Source organism: Ursus arctos, chromosome X (assembly GCF_023065955.2).
Source record: "Ursus arctos isolate Adak ecotype North America chromosome X, UrsArc2.0, whole genome shotgun sequence".
NCBI classification, from domain to species: Eukaryota; Metazoa; Chordata; class Mammalia; order Carnivora; family Ursidae; genus Ursus; species Ursus arctos.
The window spans coordinates 78,364,525-78,380,838 of NC_079873.1; the positions used below are offsets into that span (position 1 = coordinate 78,364,525).

Below are 16,314 nucleotides of genomic sequence, written 5' to 3' on the forward strand. Positions count from 1 at the left end.
AGTAATAGACCAATTTCTAAACTCATTCTTCAAGTTGTTTTGGTCTGACAGCTTTAAGTGGAAGGAGATTCTTGTAATAGAATTCTGTAATGGCTCTATTTTGTCTTTTACATTGAATCAGGTATTCCATAATGTAGTCTACTCATTGTTTTCACTGGAAGTTGCTCAGCATCCTTAGAAATAAATATCTGATCCCAACTAATTCTTTCTCTCTATGAAGTCATTCTATAGGAACAACTACCTTGTCATATAAGAACCTATTGTAAGAGGGAAAGCACTCAGTTAATTGTAGGCTATTAGTTTTCAACCCCAGATTGTGGAAGGAGGTCTCATTTGTACTATTCCCATCTTAATCCACGTATCCCATGTTTTCTTGAGACTGTTGTTTACTACCCTATTTCTGGCTTACTTTTAGTCTGTAGCCACTTGCTTAAGCACACAAAAGGAATATAAGGAAAGATACTGTGATATATCTTACAAGTGGTAGAAAAATTGAATAACCTGACCTGATAAAAGGTGGAAACAAGTGCAGCTCTAGGGATTCCAAAAGCAGCAGTTTGTATCATTTCATCCTTGTGCTTTACCACTAAAATAATAGCAATGTATTCTCAGTCCTTGAATTTGCCAGTTCATATTATTAAAGAAAAAGAACATGATCACTTCATGATCCAATTGTTTACCCAGACCAATTAATTAGAGCAAGGAAGACAGGACTATTCAGTGCCAACATGGTTGTGAGGATTGTCCCACTTCACACATGCCTTGGACACACAATGTAAAAAGCAAAAAACTACAGTACAGAATGTCTAATGAATGTTTCACCAGTCACATTTAGGAATAATAGAACAGTATATAGCTGGTGCTTAATTCCTGGTACCCATAATTATTTTGTGACTATATGTTATTATAAGTTAAATCTTTTCAAATAGCTACTCTTCAGACTCAGCCACACCTGGACTGTGCTGTTGATCCCTCACATGGAATGTGATTTAAGATGCAAAACCTCAGACTTCAGGAAATGAAATATTTGCCTATTGTGTGATTCTTAGCTCATTCATAAGGCCAGATTTACATGTCTCTGGGCAGGAATAGGTTTCATCTGAAGTGGATGGAAGTTTCCACTGTTAATCAGAGCAAAGGAAGCTGGGTGGATTACCCTAATAGCTGGGATCGAGCCAAGAGATGCTGATCCATCCATCTTCAGTGTATGAGCTCAGACACCACCTCTGCTTCACCAAGAAGAAGACGTGACTGTTCCAGGATTGACATCTTTTCAGATTCTCCCTACTAAGGGTTCAAACAATCTTGGGTCTAACCTCACCTAGGGTCACCTTGTTAGTACAGCAATGATATTCTTTATTAAACGGCCATGGGTGTGATGTCATATGTTTTACACTGGTCATAGTAAAACCAAGGAAGATCAACCAAGTAAAACCTGGAGTCCTCCATCATCTCTCTCCTAAAAGGAGAAAAAAAGCCAGTGATTTCTTCAGAAAATCCTTGAAAATTCAGATTTTGCTTGAAGGCCCAAGATTTATTGTTGGTGACAAAACAGTCAGTTGTTTTCCTTGAAGTTTCGCATGTTCATTTTTTAAAAAAAATATTTATTTATTTATCTGAGAGAGAGACAGAGAGATAACAGGGGCAGGAGAAGAGGGAGAGGGAGAGAGAGAATCTCAAGCAGACTCCTTGCTGAATGCAGAACCCCATGTGGGCCTTGATCCCACAACCCTGAGATCATCACCTGAGCCGAAATCAAGAGTCAGATGCCAGGTGCCCCTCACACATTCATTTTCAAGAAAATGTCTGCCCCATATCCAAGTCTGAAAAAAAACGGAGATTTTCTGCTAGTCATTCTTTGAAGTAAAAATGGTGCTCCATATAAAAAAGCAGCTCATTCAGGGCATAACTCCAACGAGCATGCAAATATATTTTTTGAGACAACCATTGTTTCAAGCTACACAGCAGAAGTGCTTTGTGCACACTTCCCATTTTATCACACAGAATATTAGAAAAAGCATGCTCTCAAGAATGGAGATTTAATAAAATTAATACTTTCATTATAAATAAGTGCTCTTTTCACATTTTTTTATTTTTTTAATTTTTTTTTTATTTATTTGAGAGAGAGAAAGAGAGAGAGCACAAGCAGCGGGAGCAGCAGGTAGAGGGAGAAGCAGGCTCCCCACTGAGCAGGGAGCCCAATGCAGGACTCGATCCCAGGACCCCAGGATCATGACCCGAGCCGAAGGCAGACGCTCACCCGACTGAGCTGCCCAGGCGCCCCTTCATAACATTTTAAAATGAAGCGAGATTTATAAATTTTTTTGTCTGTGCGGCTGTAAAAAAAGTCAATCACTACCAGTATAGTTTGGCTATGCTAAAGCTCTGGCAATTTTACCCACCATTGATTTTGCAGCATTAATGTAAATGTCAACCTAGTGAAAAATAACAAGTACCATGTTCAATTGTTTTGGAAATAATTTTGACCTTACTGTTCCAGGCATCTGCAATGGTTTGTGGATACACTGAGAACCGCTGATGTATAATATGATTGATTCTGTGTAAAAAATACACAGAGATTACAGGAACATCTGAAAGAATTTACCGTTCAGTTGCAGGAGCCTTTTTAGACTGATGCCGCAGACTCTTATATATGGTGAATGTCTTTTCATGCCAATAAGATAGAAGCACATCACAGATTTTAATAGTTGCATAATATTTTACTGGGTGGACATAGCACCTATTGTTTAGCCAGTTCCATAGCATTAGACATTTAAGTTGCTTTTAATTTTTCTCCCTTAGAAACAGTGCTGAAATGAACATCCCTTATGTATTTCTCTGTGTGAAATTATTTGATTATTTCCTTAGGGAAAAAATCCTACAAGTGGAATGGTTTTCTGAAAGTAGGTACATCTTTATAGCTTCTTTTTCCTTTTTCTGTTTGATTTCAAGTTTTTATTTAGATTCTAGTTAGTTAACATATATGGTAAAATTGGTTTCAGGTGTAGGATTTAGTGATTCCTCACTTACATGTAACACCCAGTGCTCAACACAACAAGTGCTCTCCTTAATACGTGTCACCTGTTTAGCCCATCCCCTGCCACCTTCCTCCATCAACCTTCAGTTTGTTATTAAGAGTCTGTTTTCTGGTTTGCCTCTCTTTTTATCCCCTGTGTTCATCTGTTTTGTTTGTTAACTTCCACATATGAGTGAAATCATATGGTATTTGTCTTTCTCTGACAGACTTATTTTGCTTTGCATAATATGCTCTAGCTCCATCCACATTGTTGCAAATGGCAAGATTTCATTCTTTTTGATGGCTGAGTAATATTCCACTATATGTATATACCACTTCTTTATCTATTCATCAGTTGATGGACATTTGGGCTCTTTCCATAGTTATTCTATTGGAGATAATGCTGCTACAAACATCAGGGTGCATGTGACCCTTCAAATCAGTATTTTTGTATTCTTTGGGTAAGTACCTAGTAGTGCAATTGCTGGGTCATAGGGTAGTTTTATTTTTAGCTTTGTGAAGAACCTCCATACTGTTTTCCAGAGTGGCTGCACCGGGTTGCTTTTCCACCAACAGTGTAAGAGGGTTCCCCTTTCTCCCCATCCTCGCCAACATCTGTTGTTTCTTGTGTTGTTAATTTTAACCATTCTGACAGGTGTGAGGTTTTTGATTTGTATTTCCCTCATGATAAATGATGTTGAGCATCTTTTCATGTATCTGTCGGCCATCCGGATGTCTTCTTTGACAAAATGTCTATTCATATCTTCTGTCCATTTCTTAACTGGATTATTTATTTTGGAGGTGTTAAGTTTGATAGGAGCTTTACTAACCCTTTATCAGATATGTCGTTTGCAAATATCTTCTCTCATTCTGTAGGTTGTCTTTTAGTTTTGTTGATTGTTTCCTTCCCTGTGCAGAAGTTTTTATCTTGACGAAGTCCCTGTAGTTCATTTTTTTTTTTTTTGTTTCCCTTGGCTCCCGAGATGTGTCTAGTAAGAAGTTGCTGTGGCCAAGGTCAGAGAGGTTGCTGCCTGTGTTCTCCTCTCTAATATCTTTATAGCTTCTTATGCAGATTACCAAATTGCCGTCCAGATAAATTGTACCAATATATAATACCCATCTGTTCCTTTTCTATGTGACCCCCTCCCAGGAGTGCCCATCTCTATCCTTGTCTCATGTTACCATACACTTGCATAAAAATGAGTGTTCAGTGAGAGGCGTCAGGAAAGCAGGATGGGTTTGAAAAATCTCTAGGACCCTCCCCATTTTCTACTTTCATCGTTTCAGTGGGTCAAGGAGGAGAACAAAGAAGATGCATCTGCTCTTAAATGAATTTAAGGGTGGGGATGGGGTTCCCATAAAGGCCTCACCACTCCCCCTCTTCTAAGAGAAGACAGACCTAGATCTCTAACCCTAGGGAAAAAAACCACTCTTTACACTGAATCATTCTTTCTGTCACAATACTTTGTCTCATTAGAAATAACTCATTTTGGCATTTCGTGGTCACCAGAACTGCCCAAGAAAGAGGGCTTTCTTTATCAGGACCTGCACCAGATCATACAATTCTCCATCTTTGTCAATCTACAGTCAAGTCAGGCAGCAGATCTTGGTCTTTTTTTTTTTTTTTTTTGGTAAGCATCTGTTGTTTCCACCATTCCTTAACAATTCTTATAGTCACCACCTTATTTCACCCTTTACCGTCTGTTTTGGTTTATCCTAACTTCCTAATAACAGTTCTCATTTCCAGTATTTTTTAAAAAGATGTGATTTATTTATGAGAGAGAGAGAGCGAGCATGAGCAGGGGAGGGGGTGGGGGGGATGGGGTGAGGGAGGAGAGGGGACTGGATTCCAGGACCCTGGGAACATGACCCGAGCCAAAGGCAGACGCTTAACTGACTGAGCCACCCAGGTGCCCCTCATTTTCAGTCTTGATGCCTAACCCCATCCCAGCTCCAATCCATTTTGCACATGGCCACCAGATTATTTTTCCTTTTGTCACAAATGTCCAGTAACTCCCAGGATATGACAGAGTATTTCAATCTCAGCTGGAGAGTCGGGATCTCCTCCCAAATTTCCTCACCCTTGATTTCCACCTTTTTGTCTCATCACTTCTCTTCCCACAGCTTCCATTTCAGGCAAATTGGTTACCTTTTTATCACAGGAACAGATTTCCCACCTCATGACTATCTTCAAACCATTTTCCCCACCTGAAATCTCTTCTGTGTTTTCTCATGCTGTCCCTTCAGAGCCCAGCTTAAAGTTTTCTAGCAACTTCTTCGTTTAACCAGACAGCATTTATTTGACAATGAACATGTGCCCAGGTGCTATTAGTAATCCTTTTGTATTTATGTACCTTATCTCACCAGCTAGATTTAAAAACATGAGAATGCTTTTTTTTTGTCAGTCAAAACATACAACTTTATTGATGATACACAAATGAAGTCTTTGGTGGATAAATTCAAGTCAAAACAAATGACAGAAGTGTAGACTATTTATGATGGACAGGTACACTGTCAATTCACATACAGGAACCAGTAAAAATATTTCCATTCAAGCAGCACGATTAAAGTCACAAATGTATTTTCAGTACAAGAGGACTATTTATTTGGTATTCATAAAATGGTTCAGCTTAAAGCTGGAGACTCACAGATAACATCATTCTGGATGATACATTATTCAAAACTGGCAGCTGAAAGGGTCCCTTTACTACATGAACAAGTGGAAAAGCAGTAACTTTCAATTTTCATTGCTTCCGGACTGGAAAATCAAGAAATTTCTTCAAGTCTTTTGAGAGCACATAGCCAATCAGAATTTGTCCACTAGTTTTATAACTTTCACTTTCACCAAGAGGTCATGGTGATCGGCTAAGGCTCGAATTTTCTTAACGCACACTCCAGATGTAGTGCATAAGTAAAAAAGGGAACCTTTATTGAATTCTCTGTAGTTGAATACTTCTGCTCTGAGATTGTCATAGATGATCTCAAACAGAGTAAGGGCATTAATAAGAATTTCTGATTCCACGTAAGAATTATAAAGGGAACTAAAGGATGATGGCACTTGGGTGCTGAGCAGTTTTTTTAACATATCTGGATTTTCAGCAAAATTCGAAAGTATTTTCAAAATCTCAACTTTGATTTTTCCACCTCCCTGAGATAACAAACGGAAAAAGTTTGCAATGGAGTTGACAAGCAGGTGCTGGTAGTCATTGGTAATAGTCATGTTTGTTAAAAATTTTAGTCCAACTACCTGTACTGCTGAGTTCAAGTTAGAGGCCATGATATCATCCATCACTTTATTCATGTATACCTGAAGTCGGCCCTGATTTTCATAGTTCTCACTCAGGTTATTCATGGCCATTAAGGCTTTTTCCTTAATGTGGGGATCGGTTTTGTTGATCATGTTTGCAATAATTGGGAGGCCTCCCAACTTGCGAATTGTGTCTTGGTTGCATGAATAATTGGCATTGTTGCTCAGAGTGAGCAAAGCTACCTGTTGGATGAAAGGATCATCCGATTTCTGAAGCAAAGCAAGGACTTTCCTGAGGTCTCGGACACCGAGAATCTCATCTATTTCATAAGGAAAGGGGCGCTTCTGCATGGGAACAGGTCTCCTCCCTCTCCCTCTCTGCTGGGTTTCAGGCTCAGAGTCTGACTCCGACTCCGTGTCAGTCCACCCGGACTCCCCTTCTTCAGAATCGGGGACCTCTGCCAGGAAAGCCTGGCCCCCATTCGCCGAGGCTGCAGCAGCTGCTGCAGCCCCATCCCCGGGGCGGAAGCCCAGCCCCAATTCATCTACTTCCACCTTGTTTTTCTTGCCCTTGCCCTTGCCCCCAGTTCGAGACCTGGTTCCCTTGGCTCCGCCTTTGGGTACAGCTCCAGTCGCTGACCCGGTCTTAGGTATAGCGCCGGTATGAGCCCCAGGGGTCGCTTTCTTGGAAGGAGCTGCTGTTCTGGGGGATCCTGAAGTCCCAGGAGCTTCTGCAGCCCCAGTAGGCACTGTTGCCCCAGAAGGCATTGCAGCCCCAGAAGGCACTGGCGCGGCAGGCGGCGTTGCGGGTACAGGAGCCTCCGCAACCTCTGTAGGAGCTGCCGCCTCGGTAGGTGCTGGTGCCCTGGGAAGCACCGCTGGCGCCCCCGGAGCCTCTGCTGTGCCAGGAGCCTCTGGCAATTTGGGAGCCCTTGCCACTGTGGGGGCTTCTGCAGCCACCGAAGCCTCTGCCTCCCTGGGGGGTGGTGCCACTGAGGAAGCTGTTGTGGCCCCAACTGCTGGTTCAGCCTGAGGCCCAACCCCTGCCCCTTCGGCCTCCTGGACCTGATTTCCTGCCCCACTCTGAGCCTCAGCACTGGATACAGCGGGGGCCGCTGCCTCAGCTCCAGCTGCGTCCAGAGCAGAGGCTTCATCCTGGGCCCTGTCCTCTGCCCGAGTACGGACTGGGGTTGGAGGACCGAATCCTGGCCCAAGGTCGATTGTGAATCCAGCCCTTAGTCCGGCTCTAGCCCTGGCTCCAGTCCCAGCCACAGCCCTGGTCTTGGGCTTGGCCATTCTCTTCTTTGTCTGGTTTCTTCCCCTGGCATATTTGTAGACACAGTACCAGGCACTAGCCCCAATCACTATCCCGGCGGCGACGCAGCCAGCATCTCGAACTCGGCTCATGGTGCAGCTGGAGTAATTCTCTGATCCAGGGCGTGTAGCTGGCTTGCCTAAACGGGATGTGTGCACGTCTGGGCGAGGCACTTCCACTCAGGCTCACAGGTTTCCCCCAGGCTGCAAGCCGAGCAGGACCTGGGAGAAAAGACAGAAACGAAACTTAAGGCTCCGGCTCACTTTGTGGTAACCAGGCCTATGGAGAGGAGAGCTTGGAAACAAAAGGCTTGGTGAGTGGGTGAGTACCCAGGCACAGGTGTCAAGGCCTGCGTTTGTGGATACAGGACCCAGGTTACTGAAGGTTTTCTACAGCTTCATCCCTAGCTGGCCCTACCCAATGCCAATACACAATTTCCCAGCACCTACATGGGGGATGAGAGGCAGTATGGACCTTAGGAAAGCTGGTGGAGGACAGGAAAAACAGTAGAGATCCCCCAGATGCTGCTCTGATCCCCCCACAGTCACCCCCAAGAGTTCCCAGATGGTGGTCATGCACATACCAACCTGCTGGGAGCAGGAGCAGTTTACTTTTTTCCACCAGGCTTGTACTTGTGCAGGGCCCCCAATTCAGACAGACCTAAAGAGAGAGTCCAGAAAGGGCTGTGTTGGGGGTCTGTGGTAGATGGATTCCATTTCCTTTCCTGATTTGAATCCTTACGGGCCAAGTTTTCCCCTCTCAGGGATCCTCTTTCCCTCCTTAACCCTTCCTCCTCAAACCATTAATCAAGAAGGCGGATGCCACACCCCTTTCTCTGCACCAAAAAGGACAGGCCCAAGGCAAGGGAGTCTTGTGAAGAGGGAGAAGATGGGGGAAGAGGAGCCTCTGGTCTCAGACTCTGCTCTGGTTTCTGCCATACCCACACCGGGGGTTCCCAGACAGTTTCCATCCCCCACACTGACCTCCAAGGATTCGGGGCCGTTTCCTCTTCCTTCAGCTCAGTGAAAGCTTCATCCTAAGGACAGACTGAAGGGTAGAAATACAGACACCAGACGTTGGAGACTGAGAGCCCGATGGATGGAGACCCAGTACATAAGTCTCCATACCTGCCTTCTAGCATTTGCGTACCAGCATGACAACCTCTCAATTCCCTCTACTCTTCTCACCCCTCCCATCCCACACCAATCTCCCCCCCTGCTGCGCAGGCTCCCCAGGCGCTCAACCCCTCCTTCCTTTTGCCCCGCCCCGCCCGTCCGCCATTTCTCCGGGACACACAGCCACACCCCTTCTCCTGCACCGAAGCGGGAGGGGGCGGGGCGAGGGTGCAGCAAAAACTGGATGGGACGCGGGATGAGGGATTACTGCCAAACAATCTAGTGTCTTCCTCCCAGGACCACCCGTCCTTCAGCCCCCAGGCCCCAGACCTAGCATAAGCCTGCAGAACAGGGGCCCCGATGTCTGACCTTTCGGTTTGAGGGTCGTGATTTTCCACTGTTTCTCCGTTCTGGGCTCCGCCTCCCACCCCCCACCCAAATCCCCTAATAACCGCCATGACTTCCCTCCGGCGTACCAGAACTCCTTTTCCAGGACTGAATAAACGGGGATGAAGGGCTGTGTGGGTTGGAGGTGTCTGGAAAGCAGTCTGGGAGTTAGCACAGCGGTTTAATACCAAATTCTCTCAGGGTCCCCCCCCTCCTGTGAAGCCCAGACAGCGCCAAACCCGCCATCTCCCCTACAGAGGCTGGCACACCCATTTTCCAGCACCCCCAAAGGACAGGGGGCCGGCCGGGGAGGGAGAGGAAAGTGGACGGGTGGTCGGAGGAGGTATCTGCAAAGAGAGGGTGAGAGTGAACGGGCCGGGCCGGCTTGTTTCCAAACTGCGTCCCCTCCGGTCACCCTTGCCCAACCGCCCCGCTGGCCTTATATGCTCTGCCACGTTTATTTCTCTTCCCTCCTCCTCTCAAAACAGGACGGGATGTGGGGTGCGGGGCCTGAGTGTCAAAAACAAAACCAGAAAACACTGACGGCGAGAGGAAGTGAACGGATTCTCCGCAAGTATATCAGAGTCTTTAGGCTCCCCCCTCCCCCTCTCCCTGCCGCCCACCAAAATGAGCTGCGACTGAGCGCGGGGATCTGGAAAGCCGGCCTGGGGCGGGCGAGGCAGAGGCACCCGCGGCCTCAGACTCCCGCTTCTCTGAGCTACCCCTTTCAGGAGTGCCAGGCTATGCCCACCCTCACACCCACCTGCCCGGATCTGGGGGGAATTTTCTCCTCCTCCTCCTCGCCTGGGTTAAACGCACGGCAGTGCGCAGCGCAAGAGAGTTGGTACCCAGAGGAGGACGGAGGACGGCAGTCAGGGCTTTAAGTACCTTTGCCCACGTCAGCTCCTGGTCACGTGAGGGCTGCATCGCCAGTAAGCGTGGGTCCCCAATTTCCACTCCCACCGAGAGCACGAGCCCCCTCCTTTAGCCCCACTACCACCTCACCCCACCACATCAGGTCCTGTCACTCATTTTTTTTTTTTTTGTCTTTGTAGTCCCAGAGGGCAGAAGTAGCCCCTTCTCCCTGTGTTAGATTTGCCTTTTCCGAGATACCGGGATGGGATGCATCTTCTTGGAGGGCTATTGGCAAGTTTTACTTTTGTGTGTGTGTTGGGGAATTGTTTCATTCTTTCCTGAGCAACTGGACACTCTCTCCTCACTCCACCTTCAATCCCCCATCCCCTAGTACCCACCGTTTCCCTTGCAGTTGGGCCTGCGTTCCAGTATAGGTAAGAGGCAGAGTGTCAGAAAGGAGGCAAGGAGTGGGAATGGGGTCTGTATTTTTGTAACACTTCTCTGATTTGTTTTTAAAGCGATCACCATCCTTGATTTTTACAGTAAGAAAATACCAGTGTGGGAAGCAGCAACAAAAAAGAGCTGCCTGATTTATAGAGAAGATTTCCCACTGATATTGGAAGGCACCATTAATTTTGGTTAATTTTTACCACACAGAAAATGAATTCTATTGGCCCCATAGGAAATAGTTTTCAAAACATGCTAAGGTATTTGAACGTCTAAAAATGGAATTTTCCTCAACAAGATAAGCATGTTTTCATGTGATCTGTAAATTGATCCATGGAGAGATGTTCAGTTGTCCAATCTTATTTATTTTGGACAAATAATATCCTACTTTTTCTCCTTCTGGGACAGCTTTTAAGTTGGATAAATAAATGATCCTGTCTTGTTCTGTTAGAGAAACACATTTATTTAATGTTCCCAAACCATTGCTGACTGCTGTGTGAACCTCCTGTAATTTGATGGCTGTAACCATGACAGTTTTGAACACCTGTCCCTGGATTAGGTTCCAGTTTCGTGATTCAGCTCTGGGCAAAAGGAAGAGCTGTTAGGAGGAGGAAAGGACAAAAGTGAGGGATGCAGAGGTGGCCAAATTCCCCCGTTTTGTCAAGGGTGGGGTAGATGCTGACCCTCTCCCTCCTCCCAGATTCCAGAGCCTGCTACTCCCTGCAGTCAGCCACTTGACTCTGTCGCTCGCTCTAGAAGTACACAAGGACAGGTGAGCAAGATGGTAAATGCCACCTTTACTCAGGGGACCAACTTGAGTAACTGTCTTTGGCTTCTTCGCTTTCTCCCTCCCTCCCCCGAATTCGCACAGATGTAACTCAGGGATACATAGAAGGGACTGCTGTTGCCACAGAGCCCTGCAGCTGTGGGTTTCCGCGAAGAAAAAGTGATTGCTGGCGGGGGAAGCGCCCAGGTCGGCCCGCTCTGCCCTCATTCCTCATTCATGGCGCCTGAGTTAACCTTGCTCAACGCTGTCTGCTGCTGCTACCACCTGACCTGGGCGGTGCAGCCAGCTGGGCCTCTTACCTCTGGCCTCCTTGCCACGGGGCACCCAGGGAGAACCTAGCCTTGCTGCAGGGTCGCTGCCTGCAGCCCACACCCGCTTTGCTGCCCCCTAAGCCAAATGTATGCCAGGGGCCCAGGGAGTCTCCCCACTGACCATACTGATGAACCTAGAGTAGGCTTTCTCAACCTGCCGCCTCTGTGCGGTACCTGAACCTGTGCACAAGGTTTTGTTTGTGAGTGGATGCGTGGTTAAGTGCATTTTTGGGGGGAGGGGGATAGAGGTCACTGACCTCATCAGTTTCTGAAAGGCTCTGTGACTGCTCCCCTAAATATTAAGAACTGATACAATGGCCTAGAGAGTGCTATATATAATAATCCAGATTAGGAAACTCTTGTTTTTTTTCTTTTCTGGTGATAAAAAGTAACATATATTAATGGTTAAAATATTCAGAATAATAAAGAAATATATAAAGTATACAGAGAAAGAGCTCTGCGTGCGATATCTTTTCCACTCTCAGCCACTGCTAAAAATTCCCATTGTCTTTTTTATGCACATATTAGTAGGTGCATTTGTGGTTATTAATCAAGTTCCAGATTAAGCAACAGTAAACACATAATAAGCATTTGGAATTTGTATTGTAATTGTAGTAAGTCTGCAAATTAAATTGAAAAACACTAACATCTTAAAATTGAGACTTCCCCTCCAGGAATATGGTATGTCTCCATTTTGTTCAGATCTATTTTTGTGTTTGTTAATCAAATTCCATAAGTTTCTTCAGCTAAATAATTCCTATTACTTGTTAGGTTTTTCCTAGGTATTTAGTAGCCTTTGTTGCTGAAATACTCTTCTTTCTCCAGTTATAATTTCTGATAGGGAACTTTCTGCTTAAGGAACATGTTCTACTATTGTGTATTTATTTTATATCTGCCAATTTTTGTGATCTATCTTATTAATTCCAATAGTTTTCAGGTGATACTTTGGTTTTTCCAGGTATTTATACATGATCATCTGCAAACGATGATTTTTTTCATTTCTTCCTTTCCAATATTTATACCTTTTTTCTTTTCTTTTCTGCATGTGCTATGTTGGTCAGAGCCTCAGGAACTATGTTGAGTAATGGTGGTGGCTAACAGCCTCCTGATCTTATTCTTGAAGAAAATGGGCAGGCCTCTTTTGTTTTATTATTTAGTGTAAATTTTGTTCTTTCTGACATATTGTCTCCTTTTTTCTTTTTCTTTTTTTAACATGTATGAAGAAATGTTTTAATGAGTGGCGAGAGGTCTTACAAAATTTTTCGGGTTGACAATTTTGCCATAAAACTAAATTACTAAAGCCTCATAGAACATTTGAAAAATACAAAAAAATAGAGACACAAATTAATATTCCCCATAACACTTCCATATAGAGATTGCCACATTTTGATGTCTTCATATCCAACCTTTTTCTCCACGCATTAAATAATTGCATCATTGAGTTCCAATTTTCAGATAGTTTCTGATTATGAAAATACTTGCTCACTGTAAAAATGCAGAAAAAGATAGATTAGTAAAGACAAATTACTTATGGCCTTACTACCTGAAGTGCCCCCAACAAGGTTCTCAATGGCAATACCCAAAAAGTGATACTGGCTAGGGAGAGAAGGACATAACTAGAAAGCCTGGAAATAGGATACATTGTCAATAAGGAGTTGTGTTTACCAGGGTTATTCTCTCCTTTTTTCAAGGTTATTTTCACTTACGTTTACCAGTACTGAAACAACAACAACAACAACAACAAAACAATGAAAAGAAATAATGTCAGTGAGTGGAGCCAAGTCATAAGTTCTGTGGTCTTGGTAGCCCACAAGGAGTGAGGAATCTGCCACGTCAGAAGATCTTCTGATCACATGAAAAAATGTTCAAAATCATTAGCCATCAGGGAAATTCAAATCAAAACCACACTGAGATACCACCTTACGCCAGTTAGAATGGCAAAAATTGACAAGGCAAGAAATAACAATTGTTAGAGAGGATGTGGAGAAAGGGGATCCCTCCTACGTTGTTGGTGGGAATGCAAGTTGTTACAGCCACTCTGGAAAACAGTGTGGAGGTCCCTTAAAAAGTTAAAAATAGAGCTACCCTATGATCCAGCAATTGCACTACTGGGTATTTACCCCAAAGATACAGACGTAGTGAAGAGAAGGGCCATATGCACCCTAATGTTCATAGCAGCATTGTCCACAATAGCTAAATCGTGGAAGGAGCCGAGATGCCCTTCAACAGATGACTAGATTAAGAAGATGTGGTCGATATATGCAATGGAATATTACTCAGCTACCAAGAAGAACGATTTCTCAACATTTGCTGCAACATGGACGGCACTGGAGGAGATAATGCTAAGTGAAATAAGTCAAGCAGAGAAAGACAATTATCATATGGTTTCACTCATCCATGGAACATAAGAAGCAGGAAGATCGGTAGGAGAAGAAAGGGATAAAGAAAGGGGGGGTAATCAGAAGGGGGAATGAAGCATGAGAGACTATGGACTCTGAGAAACAAACTGAAGGCTTCAGAGGGGAGGGGGCTGGGGGACTGGGATAGACCAGTGATGGGTAGTAAGGAGGGCACGTATTGCATGGTGCACTGGGTGTTATACGCAACTAATGAATCATCGAACTTTACATCAAAAACCAGGGTTGTACTGTATGGTGACTAACATAATATAATAAAAAATATTATTATATAAAAAAAGAAGATCTTCTGATATATTCTTTATCAGGAGAAGGACATTTTGTTTTATATCTGATTTAATATAACCAAGTATGATTTGTTAAATTATGTATAATTCTTTACTGCATAAACTAAGTTTCCTCCTATTCCTATTTTACTAACATTTTTAAATATTCAGAAATGGCTAAGTTTATCAAATACTTTGATTGAAAGGTTTCCTTTCTCTTTTGGTTTGCTGTTGCAATGAATGATTTAGATAGACTAGGTTCCCTGCCACTCTAGTCTCCCTATACTCTATTCTCAACACATCCCTCAAGTTCAAACTCTGCCCTCCCCCCCACACTTCCCCTGATGTTTAGAGTAAATGCAAATGTCCTTACTATAACTTACAAGACCCTACTCTCTTCAATCTTATTCTCTCTCTGCTTCATCTTCTATTATTCTCTCTCTAGCTCAAGCCATACTGGTTTCCTTGATGTTATTGGAATATACTGGGCTTGTTGCTTCACAGAGCCTTTTCATTTCCTTGTTCTCCTCCCTAGGACATTCTTATCCAAAATATCACCATACTTAGATTCCTCATTGAATTCAAGTCTTTACTCAAAGGTTACCTTCCTAGTGATTCCTTCTCGGGTTACACTATCTAAATGTTCAACCCATCTCAACTTTTCATATCTTCCTTTCTTGCCTTTATTTTTTTTTTCTTTTTAGTAGGTATCACTAACAATGTGCTATATATTTTATTTATCTTGTTTGTTGTTTGTCTCTCTGACTATAATGTAAGGGCCATGAGATTAGAGATCGAGGTCTCTTTTATTCACTGCTGTAACTACAACATCAAGAACAATGCATGGCATGTAGTAAGTGCTCAGTAAATGTGTTGAATAAATGAATGAATGGCCTTCCAACACTGAACAACTCTCTTGCATTCCAGAAATAAAGCTTACTTGGCTCTACCATATTAGTATATTTGTAAACCCTCAGATAACTGATTCACTAAATCAGGATCTTGTCATGTGACAAGTTGTAGAAGAAATTAAGTTTGATTTGAATGGCATGTGCAAAACTCATTATGCAGTATGATTGTTTATGATACATGTCATTTTTTAAGTGAATCTTTTTTTCCTTTAATGAACATAGTTCTATCATTTTTTCTGATAATAAAAAGGACGCATACTTAGAGGTTAAAATAAGAAACAGAATAAGGCTAACAAGAAAATAATAAAATTCATTTTTTCTTTCCGCTCCCTTTCCAGATACCCCTTCCCCCAACCCCATTTCCAGGTATTTTCGGGACTACAGACGGGAACCTTAAGGATTCCAAAGAAACAAGGTGGAGGGAGCAGAGAAAAGGATGGGACCATTCCTCCAGAGAAGCAATACACTCGGCCAGGGCTACAGGAGAAGATGCTGCCCCTTCCAGTAATCAGAAAGACAACACATTTGTTGGCTGTGCAGAGACTTAAAAAAAGCGACAGTGGCCAGGCGGCGCGGTGGTGGTGGGGAAGGGGCGGGTCGTCCTCCTCTTTGCTTATAATAGGAGGGGAAATTTGGGACCCGAACTCACCAGTGACGTAGCCTCACGTGACCAGGAGCCTATGTACTGAAGTCTTGGTCTAGACAGAGGTTCGGCTCAGGTAACCAGCTCCCTATTTCCTTGGAGGTGGCGTGATTGTGGGCAAGGACGGAGGACAAGGGGGATGAGGAGGAAACCGGTCCTGATTCCTGTCTGTCGGTGTGCGGGTGGGTGTTGATTGAAGACTCCTGGAGTGAGGGTGGAGGGTAGCAATCACAACTGCTTCTGTGTTTCCCCATGGGAACACCCGAACCGAGCCTCTTTTTCGTGCCTTGTAAAAGGCAGGACCGTACCAGCAGCAGAAATGGTTGGCTTAGGTGACTGGAGAGGCAGAGGGGAGGAAGCGGTTATCAGGGAGCAAAGAGATGGGGGAACTGGGAGGTGGGAAACAGGTCTGACAGCCTGGCTCTGGAACAGGGAAATGTCGGGGTTCGGACCCACATTCGGGTGTTAGCCCATCCACCGGAGCATTGAGGCTCCGCATCTCCTGTTCTTGTCTGCTTGTGACTTTGGTCTATGTCCGCTGGTCCATCCATTGATGGTGGGGTGGGGATGAAAAAGAAGAAGCCCAACGCCTCATTT

At 44.2% G+C, this 16,314-nt stretch overlaps 1 protein-coding gene across 7 annotated transcripts; it reads right to left on the reverse strand.

The window, feature by feature from the left end:
* Positions 1 to 5,407: 5,407 nt before the first annotated feature.
* Positions 5,408 to 9,932, reverse strand: ARMCX2 (armadillo repeat containing X-linked 2). Of its 7 annotated transcripts, none has more exons than XM_057313241.1 (5): positions 9,844 to 9,932; positions 9,170 to 9,229; positions 8,562 to 8,625; positions 8,166 to 8,238; positions 5,408 to 7,799 (listed from the first exon to the last, which is right to left on the reverse strand). In XM_057313241.1, exon 5 carries the CDS (start codon positions 7,668 to 7,670, stop codon positions 5,823 to 5,825), a length of 1,848 nt encoding a protein of 615 aa, XP_057169224.1. In that variant the 5' UTR covers positions 7,671 to 7,799; positions 8,166 to 8,238; positions 8,562 to 8,625; positions 9,170 to 9,229; positions 9,844 to 9,932; the 3' UTR covers positions 5,408 to 5,822. The 7 variants fall into 7 exon arrangements, with proteins under 7 accessions (XP_057169224.1, XP_057169229.1, XP_048069781.1 ...); XM_057313246.1 differs by having other exon boundaries at positions 8,162 to 8,238; XM_048213824.2 differs by having other exon boundaries at positions 9,170 to 9,241; positions 9,844 to 9,925.
* Positions 9,933 to 16,314: the final 6,382 nt, after the last annotated feature.

Coding starts and splice junctions, on each gene's coding strand:
- ARMCX2 (XM_048213825.2), bottom strand. CDS start 7,670: ATGAGCCGAGTTCGAGATGCTGGCTGCGTCGCCGCCGGGATAGTGATT.